The following is a 10,143-nucleotide window of genomic DNA, read 5'->3' on the forward strand; positions in this document are numbered from 1 at the left end:
AGCTGTTGAGTAACTATAAAATTCAACACAGAGGGCTTAAATCTGTATTAGATTTTGGACAGGCTAAACAAATTTCTCTTAAGGAGGTTCGCAGAACTTAATGAGGCATAACTAATGGTGTTCTGCTATTATCACTTCTGCGTTGCAACCACAGCATTAGTACAGACCAGCCATTGATTCTTGCTTCAAACCTCTTGAAGTACTAATCAGCTTCTTTGGTACAACTTTTCAGGCCTGACAAGCCTATTGTGGGCCAGTGTCACTTTAGGTCAGTAGTTATTAGTGGCAACTGAAAACAGTTTCTTTAACTACTTATGGCTGCACTGAATTAAATGCATTAGGAACTTGCAGGAGGATTACAGAATCCACAGCTCTATCCTGGCGGGCATTGCAAAGAATGTGACATGTGTTCATAATAAGGGATGGCACATTTTTCCCCCCTTTTTGTTGTATTCATATAAAAGAAACCGACTTTATAAGGTTGCTTTGGTTTTATTATACCACATATTATTAAAATGTTATTCATGGTGAGAAGCAGAATGACACATTTTAAGCCTTAGAAAGTGTGTTATTGCTGGCGTCTGTTATCTTCAAACCAAACGCAAAGACAGAGTGTGGTTTCATTTATTTAATTTCATGGAAATCTATTAGAATGAGAATTGCTTTCAGAGTCCTATGACCTCCTCGAAATGTTTTTCATTCTGTTGGAGAATGATTATTTGCAGGTTTTTTCCCAGTTTGAAATGACTAGAATTAGAAATCTTTTTGGTTCCTAAGGCAGAATCTGCTTTGATCCTGACTTTTGATGGTTTTCTAGAACCTCATAAATGTTACAACAATTCATTTTAGAAAGCTAAATATTTTGTTTTAAATCTTAATGTTAATTTTTTTTCTTCTACTCATATTGTCAGAATTACAAGACATTATACTAATTAAAATCTTTCACAGCACTTCCCTATCCAAAGTATCCTTTTACCATGCTTTGAAAAGCGGTGCTTGTCTTTTAATCATTATACATGGAGTGAGATTGAGGGAGGATCTTTGGCTAGAATTACACAAAAAAAGAAAAAGAAAGCACGTAGCACCTTTTTAAAATCTTGGGTACTTGCCTATTAAGAATGAGCATATCTTTATCAAGGATCGGCCTAGGTTTGACCCTGAGAGACAGTTTAGTGACAATGAAAGCATAGTATTCATCCCATTACAATCTGTATCCGTACTTTGCAAGAAAATGTTGGCAGAGAGAGCAGCATAGAAGTTTCTATTGACTAATTCTAGTAAGATATTCCTTACAAAAATAGGTAACCAGTGTTCTTTTACCTTTCTGTACAAATGTTTAGGGATATTTTCCCTAAAGAATAAGTAACTACATTGAAGTTAGACTATCGCTATTAAAATATATTGAGTTGGTGGACACCTGAATACGTTGTTTTATAGTCCCTAAAATTCTGCTAATATAAATTCTAAATGCGAATATAATATCTAAACTGCTAGTTTTCTACATTTTTATGGTTTTGTTCTTTAATTGTAGTCTTGTACTCTTGATAATTAGCTTTGTGTGTAATATTCAATATTGTGCAATAATTTATACCTTTAAACCTTATATTAAAGATCTTTTTAAAAGGAATCTTAACCTATGGTGCCATTTCTTCATATATTTAGGTCTTTTTCTGTTAAATTTTATGTTAATTGAAACATTTCTCAGTGAGGGCAATGTGGATTGAAAACTAGTTTTTAATTGTAGGATTTGTGTTCCCATATAAACTGTACACCAAATGTCAGTCAGTCTATGCCAATTAGCGCTTATGTTGCTAGGTCACCGTGGTCAATTGAGAACCGCATCAATAGAACTTGAAAAGGTTTCTCCCCGATCAGACCTTCTGACATATTAAGTAGAATAATGGATGGGAAAATACAGGCAAGGCCCCTAGCCTAGATTCAAAATACTCAGCAGTAAGAATTCATTTGTAACCTGCAATTAACTGAAAAGAATGGAGTCCAAGAAATTGTCTGGACAGTATTGAAAATAAAGCTTAATTCTCTCATACCGGTTTTAATTCCGTTTGAGGTCGTGCTGAATGAAGAACCATTTCTGTCTTTCAATACAATTAATATTTTCGTTCTTGCTGACTGCAGACTATTTGCATGTGCTCTCGCTCGTCGCCGAATGGGGAAGAATTGGAGGGCAAAAAAAGAAAAGAAAGGCGGGCTGACACACTCTGCAGTATATGCGCGAACGTCCTGCCGGGGGACTCCAACCGAGGAGCGGGTTTTACTTCTTCCTCTGCGTCCGTTCGTTGCTGAATGTGACTGTTCTCTTTCGCGTGTAGGCAGTACGGTAGTGACGCCTCGCGGGGCTGGAGCCAGGGGATGCCGTCTACAGGTGCTGCCTTCCAGCAGAACCAGTACAGGGGCCGCGGGGGCCCGAGCGGGTACCAGCCCCACCAGGACCGCAGGGACAACCGAGGACGACAGGTAGCCCAGCCTCGGCTTCCTCTTCCCAAAACGGCTCGCCTCTGGGCGGATGAGCCCCAAAATCTTTTCACTGCTTTCTGCGACAGTCTGGCAGCATTTTTTTAAGTGCTTAAGCAGTTATTTTCGGGAGAGTTTTGTCCCGCAATTGATACCTTTCAGTCTAAATTAAAGATCTTTTTAACGGCAGGGGAAAAAAAATATCTTAACCTATGGTGCCATTTTTTTCCATCCATTTGGGCCTGATTTAGAACTTCATACAGCTCAGACCAATTGTATGTATAATTGAAGCATTTCTCAGTGAGGGCAATGTGGATTGAAAATGTTTTTAATTGTAGGCATTGTTGGGCAGGGGAGGTATTTAGTTCAGTTTTTATGGGAAAAAGGCTGGCAGATGGTGAAAAGAGCTTTAAAATCTTAATACATACACCACCGCTGTTCGGTGAGGGCATTGCATATCCAACAGGGAATCGTATGTAATACTGTATAAAGTGTTGGCATTTAAAGAAATAATCTGAAAGTCATTTTTAGGTGCCAACACTGCAGTTTCACATGGCTGTCTCAGCCATTTTCCCCTTTTAAACGGGCTGAATGAGTGAATCGGCCTTTAAGACCAAGCTGCCATGTCATGGAAAACTGCTCCCAGAGAAGCAGCAGCTAAATTTTAACTACTGTGTTTTCCAGTGGAATGTGAAGAATTAAAAGTTTGCATGACAGCAGTTGTGAATTTAAGGTCCCCCCTCCTAATAAATTGCCTTAAAGAGGGATCAAATTTTTTAAATCCACGTTTAAATTGTCTGCTCTGCATCTAAATTGTAGAGCCGAGCAGTAAATGCTTGTCATCATTACAGTCAATGGTTGTAAAAATAGCACTGCCTACTAACAGACTTGTGTGATGTAATTGTACTGACCCCATGGTTTCCCATTTACCTGATCTGTTTTAGGGATATAATTCTGGGAGAAATTATCCTTCGCAACCCCCTGCAGGAAGATACAACTGGTAAAGGGGGGAAGAGAGGAACGTGGCCTGGGAGAAGGGGCTGAAGATTGTGAGCATCAGAGTTGTTTTTTTAATAGTCTTTTGGTTCTGTTTAGTTGTTAAGCTGTAATGAGTAACTTCGTTTTTTAAATATGATTTTACTAGATGTTCTTAAGAACTGATTTTTAATGAAACGCTTGTACAACTCTGTTTAAATACAAACCGAATGGGGAAAAAAATGAGTGGTGTGTCCTTATTGTGGGGGGAGATGCACTATATGGACGATGAGAGGTAATCAAGTCTCCTATACTGCAGGTTTTCTTAAGTAATTCTTTCAGTGTCACCCTGGGTAAGGCTGTAGCACTAGACAGAAAAGTACTGTTTCCATCTTCCTTCTAAACTTGGGGTTTTGTCTGAGAAGGAAGGTAGAAAGTCAGCTCTTACAGAAGCCTTTAAGTACCCTTGGAAAAACAAGCGGTGGAACCGAACTTCAATCCACTTGGTTTTATTACATGTTTTTTTTAACTACCCGTTAACACTCTAATCATTTTCTTCCACGTACAATAAAACATTCCTTTCGATGTCAATGTCACTTGCTTGTGGGACCTAACTAATACTGGCATCAGGTATTACATCACATGTGCCTTGTGGCAGGCGGCTGATCAGACAGCATTGACCTTTTCATACAACGTGGGCTGTCTGTGATAAAACTGTTGGTCAACAAGGCCCACCTTTACGGGTTTGTTTGGTGTTTTTACATCTTCTTAACATTCTTTTGCACAAATAGATTCAAGTACCCAGCACCTGTAAAACTCTTAGCTGTAATGCACCATCTCCGCTTGACACGGAGAAAGTGATTTTTCTGTCGCCTGTCTTTAACTCGGTCAACTTGGACTCTAACCCAGAAAAAATAAACTAACGACGGTGTATGTAGGCCCTGCGGTTTTTCGGTGTACACTTTTTGTTTTGTTCAAGAAGTGTTTTCTTTTGGACTTAACGACTTGTGTGGGAGCGTGTGCGGCATTGACGTCTCCTATCGTTTTAGGTTTTTCGGCTAAAATGAACATTTTAAGTTCATAATGGGGAACGTTGCCCGTTTCTTACGAAATGCCGGAGTAAAGGAAGTAAACAACTAGCCATTGCGGGCCTTTCGACACTGTTGTCGTTCATATTTTTATCCTGGATCTTTATTTAACTCTTTTTTTTTCTTTATTTACATGCACATGTAATGTGTTCGAGTCGGTTTTGCAAAATAGTAAATGTTTTGACATTCGAATCTTCATTTATAAGCGACGAAATCTCCCTCTTTCGGTACCTTGGTGAAAATCTGTAATTCTTTTAACGTCCAGCTATAGAAATCCCTTGGCGGTTCAAGTATCAGACTTTTTTCTTTGTGTGGTAAAGAGGATGTATGTCTGTCGGTAACAAGCACGGATTTGGTTATGGGCTTGTGTTAAGTAAATAAACTTGAGTTCTGTCTGTACCATCGCTTTGTGTGGCGTAAGAAAGCTTTAACCTCGTTTCCAATAAAACAATTTCCACTGCTTCTCCACCGTCAATTCGTGAAATTGAACAGCTGAGAAATTCGATTTTTTTTTATTTTTATACCTGGATCTCGTTTTGTGGTAGTGGTAGAAAATTAATAGCGACTGCTAATTTTAGTAATATTTGAAAAGTAATGAAATTCGCATTTACATGAATCTATTCGCTTTCACTAATGTGACGATTGTTGGTGTGTTGTTAGGGGAGGGGAGTAAAACTTGGCGGCTTTTGGTCACGTCGTTTTTTAAATGTTTACTTCACCTGTGCCGAAATATTTTTTTCTTTTATAGTTCTTGATTTGGAGAGTATGTTTTCTAGTGCATCGTGTACGCGCTATGTAAGCGAGAAGTGTCAACATTTAAATCCACTTCACGGCTTTGGTTATCAGACATTTGATTAATTCATTCTTTTCAAGTAGTTTACGTTATTCACTATTACCTTAAAATAAACACAAACACAAGATAGGTTTCCAATTGGCTTACTTGTGAAGGGGCAAGTGGGAATTTCAGAAATGCCCATATTAACTCATTGAAACCCTGCTCTCGACATGGACTTCAGAGGCATTTATTATCAGCAACGGAATCACAGAAGTTAAATTTCAAATTAGTCATTAAAACAACAGTGTCATTACCTAGAGGTGTTTTAGTATTGCCCTGGATTTTTTCACATTATCAATAATCTACACACACGTGGAGCTCAGAATTCACACAAAATATGCTACTGAAAATTAACCTAATCAAGGGTTTGGAAGGCCTTTATCGAGAATTGAAACGAAGTGGAAAATAACGGAAATACGCTATTACATCCGACCTATCTGCTCTGTTGACTTTTTTAACCAGAAATGCATCCAATTTAACATAAATAAGTATGATGTGATATCTCGCTTGCAAGTGGTCTGCATGTACAGTAAGTACAAGCAAAAACGTTTTTGATTAAACGAGAAATAAGCTTTAAAATAATGTCCATGTGTATAGTCCTTCGTCACAATTGATAATATACTATTATAGCTTTTTAGAAAAATGTTTTTTTTTATTTTTGTTACATAATATAAATCGTATACAGTAGTCTCGGTGGCATTAGTTAATATTGCACTGCAATGTTGCCTATAGTTTTGTATGTTGGCGTAAAGTTTTACTAATATTCTTATTTAAGTAATTTATCTAAAACTTCTTGGAATTTCATAAACGTAGAATCTATAATAATACTCCGTTTCTTTAAAAAAAAACATCGAATCATTTCAAATTTCAGGAATCCTTTAGTGTAAAGACGACCATCCAGTGATTTCGTCATATTAAACACATTGCGTTCATTTTACCGTGAGGGTTCCTTAATTAATAGCACTGTGAACTTGCACATTTATTTTAAAGGGTGAGATGGTATCGATTGATTAGTTTCAGGTTCAGCTGTGTCTCTTTTGTTATGTTTACCTTCGGTTTTGTAACGGTTTTTACATGGCGAGATGAGTTATGTCCATCATGTCGCTAATGCGCTTGCTATATTAATTCGCAACATCAATACAGTACAGTATTTCAACACAAATGTCCAACAGTCACTTAAAAGGGTTAACTACATAATTTATCCTAATTACCAGCAATTCCGCCAGTAGTTCGTGGCATATCTGTTTTTTTTTTTACAATATATACATTTACACAAACATGAATCACATCAGTCCATTAAACCATTAGAATAATCCGTGAGGTAACTGGGTTTCATTTTATTAAAAATAGAAAACTGTTACAGTTTTCAGTCAGTCTCCGAAAAAGTCTAATTTTATACGGAAATATTGCTATTGGATATTTGCATTTCAAAACAAAATTAATTTTTAATTCTGCAGTTACGGCTCAATACGCGCAAAGATGGCTACGAACAGGCCAACGAGAAGATTACCATCTTGAGAAAAATTAATCCAAGGTTCCCCCCTTTCTTTTGTTACTTAAATTGAATGAGATTTCTTTGTTTAAAATAATTTTCGATCCCATTTATCAGCAGAAACCTAAGTGTAAGGCATTGTTTAGATAAAGGCTACATACTCGTTACGTTGCCGCTTTTTTCGCGCGTGGATAATGTTGGATCCACCCCATCGACCTTACATTGCAACTCAATTTGTTTTCAATCAGGTTATAATGAAAATGCACTCCATCTAGATCCTTATAAAATTAATTCCTCAGAAATAGCTTGCACTTCAAGTGATTTATTGTTAACGTTCAATGGGTTTGAAACATATATACAGCAGCCATCGCGAGTCTTCGTTTTTTTTTTAAATTACAAAAAGGAAAAAAAAAAGTATTTTTTCCTTTAAAACAGTATAATACAGTAATCTCATTCTTCGGTGTTAGCCAAATATACAGTTTCTACTTCTGTTAATTCTAAAGTTCTAATTTTTTACAATATTTTTATGTCATAAAATATCGGGTAGAATACTGTAAGTATTGTGGTTTTACAGTAACCTTTAGAAAGGTTAATACCTGAACTGTTTACCCCCGCCTCCCGTTTCTCTTTTGCTCGTACCATTCCCCACGTCGTTTGGGCACCAAATGTAGAGCAGCATTCACATTCCTGTTAACAGCGTTTACTACATTAACATCATTAGGAAGTCGCCCCCCCCGCCCCCTCCCAAAACAAAATCAACAACACACATAGTTTCACCGGCAACCCTTTCGTTAGTGTTCAAAAAGTGTCGCGCAGTAAAAGTCAGGAAATGATGACCCCCAAATAGGCGGTCTTCTTAAATATATATAGTCCTTCTCGTCGTTGGAAGGCTATGGTCTTCACAGCAGGAAATACAAACATGATACATGTTTTATTTTTGCTCTTGGCCTCGTGTGCATCTCCAGCGTAAAAAATAAAAATCAAATCACATCGAACAAGGGTCTGTCCTACCATGTTCTGCCATAAAGCAGGTTTGAGCTGACCATGTTACTGGTGTAATCTACAGTAGACGTGTCTATCTGAGCCATGTTACTGATTTGGCTGTGTAGAGATGGAGGGCTTGGTGACATTTCCTCTAGGTCTTGGGCCTGGGCTAAGGGGTTCACCTGTTGGCTCTGGTGTTGACTGAGTGAGTTGCTGGAAACTGGGAGGACACCCCCGGAGCCGTTCTGCTGCTGCTGGACCTGCTGCTGGCTTGGTGTCGGCGTGTTGGACCCATTCTGACAAGGTTTGCCGTCCTTCACCAGCACCGGCACCGCCACCCGCCGCGGCGACTGCTGCTGCTGCTGGCACAAGTTACCCTCCTGCTGCAGCTGCTGCGACGCTTTGTCCTTGGCCTGCCTCTTCATCTTGTAGCGGTGGTTCTGAAACCAGATTTTGACCTGGGTCGGGGTGAGGTGAATCATGCTCGCCAGGTGCTCCCTTTCGGGCGCCGAGAGGTATTTCTGTTGCTTGAATCGTCTTTCAAGCTCGTAGACCTGAGCCTGTGAGAAAAGAACCCGTCTCTTTCTCCTAGGAGCCGCGTGTAAAGGTGCCATCGATTTGGCGGCGTCCGCCATGCCAGTTAAGGTCCCCATTCCGGTCATATTCATGCCTGTGGAAGGTCCCATGAATCTAGAAACTTAAAAGAAAAATGAACTCAATTAATAGCGCCTCCAGATCACCTTGCCCAGCAAATGAACGTAACTCTGCTCTTTACGCTCATCACCGTCTTTTTAAGGCTGGTTAAAAAATTTACTTTCTTGCCCGTGTGGTGTCACTTTATAATATTATAAATCACCGGCACAAAATAAAGGGTCAGTGAATACAGAAATTGGCAACAACGTAACACACCAGGTCAGCAGGATTTATTTTAGCCAATCCATAGAAAATAAGTTAGAACAGAATTCTATAACCAATCTATAGAAATAAGAGATGATAAAAAAGACATTTTCACATCGTATAGTCTTATCTATACTACATTCAATTCGTTAGTATTATAAAGTATTTTCTATACGACGTTATTATTATTATTATTATTATTATTATTATTATTATTATTATTATTATCATACGGTTTAAAATACAGCGCGATTGTGGAATGATAGTTGGAAACTTACTTGTTGAGTATCTGGGGTCGGGGTTTGCTCCGTACCATCCAGTTGCCGCTGCGCTATTTCTCATGGTCTCTTGGTACGAAGGGAGGTCCCCCATGTTGCCAATGCCCCCATTGCAGTAGCCTCCCATGGCACCGTGAGAGAACTGGGACACACTGTGGGGCATGTGGTAGGTTGTCGCGACAGTGGCGTTGTGGCCCATGGAGTGCTGCTGCATGCCAGGCTGGGAAACCTGAGGCTGGCGGTAAGTTCCCAAAGGAGAAGTGAGGTTTCCTGTGCTATCCATGCCACTAAACTTCTTGTAGGTCTCCTCGATAGGACTCAAAATATCTGTCACTGAAAAAGGCGTTGTGTGCTTTGGGCTCAACGACATGGTTCAGCAACCAGGTAAATTTGTTGAGCGGGATCAGCCGTGTTGTTGTGTTAGCTCTCTCCTTGTGAATGTCTACGTAAGAGATTGCTTGTAGTCCGCCTGAGATCCGATTGATCGCCTTGGAGAAGGAGGCGAGCCCTGGGCGCTCTTATCTCGGGTTTATTGTAGCCAGGCGCCAGGTTTACGACAAACACGGGGGGCGGAGCAAACGTCCTAAACGAGCAAACAATAGTCATTGACATCTTACCAAGATAATTGAGGAAAATGTAGTTAGTTTCATATTAAGATAAGCACGATGCCAACAAAAATATTTGATTAACCGGATTCCCCCGTTTAAAGGTAGCCTTCAATCTTATTCACCATCAATTAAAAAGATTTAACGCTGGAATTCTGTTTGATATTAGACATAACCTCTTATTCCTTGAGACTTACATTACGAGGCTGTTGAGCAGTTTTTTTGGGGGGTCAGCGGGACTATTGCCCTGTTTTAAATGGTGAATGCCATACTTTCTATAAACTTAGAGAGCACTTTGACCAGGCATAAGCGCCACAGAGCGTAGTCAAAGAGGTACAATGAAGGTTCTCTTCCATTGTATAACAACCTAATTTATGCGTCTTAAGCATCATTTTGTTCCAACAGAGGGGGGCACTTCCAAATTAGCTCAAGGTATCAAATCCAGAGAGGAGAGAGAAATAAGGATAGAGATCCTAACTTGTAAGTATGTTGTCTATACTTTTCAGGGATTTTAACA

At 39.2% G+C, this 10,143-nt stretch overlaps 2 protein-coding genes across 2 annotated transcripts in view; one reads left to right on the forward strand and one right to left on the reverse strand.

Annotated features, from left to right (window-relative positions):
• The window catches only part of xrn2 (5'-3' exoribonuclease 2), a 52,014-nt gene extending 48,305 nt beyond the window's left edge, over window positions 1–3,709 (forward strand). Inside the window, exons 30-31 of the mRNA XM_015353553.2 lie at window positions 2,331–2,475; window positions 3,417–3,709. Coding sequence (XP_015209039.2) covers window positions 2,331–2,475; window positions 3,417–3,476 — 205 coding nt within the window. The 3' untranslated portion in view covers window positions 3,477–3,709. The remainder of the gene's footprint in view (window positions 1–2,330; window positions 2,476–3,416) is intronic.
• Window positions 3,710–7,168: 3,459 nt separating this feature from the next.
• Window positions 7,169–9,522, reverse strand: LOC102690174 (homeobox protein Nkx-2.4). Its single transcript, XM_015352980.2, has 2 exons — window positions 9,022–9,522; window positions 7,169–8,543 (listed from the first exon to the last, which is right to left on the reverse strand). Exons 1-2 carry the CDS (start codon window positions 9,389–9,391, stop codon window positions 7,870–7,872), a joined length of 1,044 nt encoding a protein of 347 aa, XP_015208466.1. The 5' UTR covers window positions 9,392–9,522; the 3' UTR covers window positions 7,169–7,869.
• Window positions 9,523–10,143: the final 621 nt, after the last annotated feature.

Source organism: Lepisosteus oculatus, chromosome 2 (genome assembly GCF_040954835.1).
Source record: "Lepisosteus oculatus isolate fLepOcu1 chromosome 2, fLepOcu1.hap2, whole genome shotgun sequence".
Classification (NCBI taxonomy): Eukaryota; Metazoa; Chordata; class Actinopteri; order Semionotiformes; family Lepisosteidae; genus Lepisosteus; species Lepisosteus oculatus.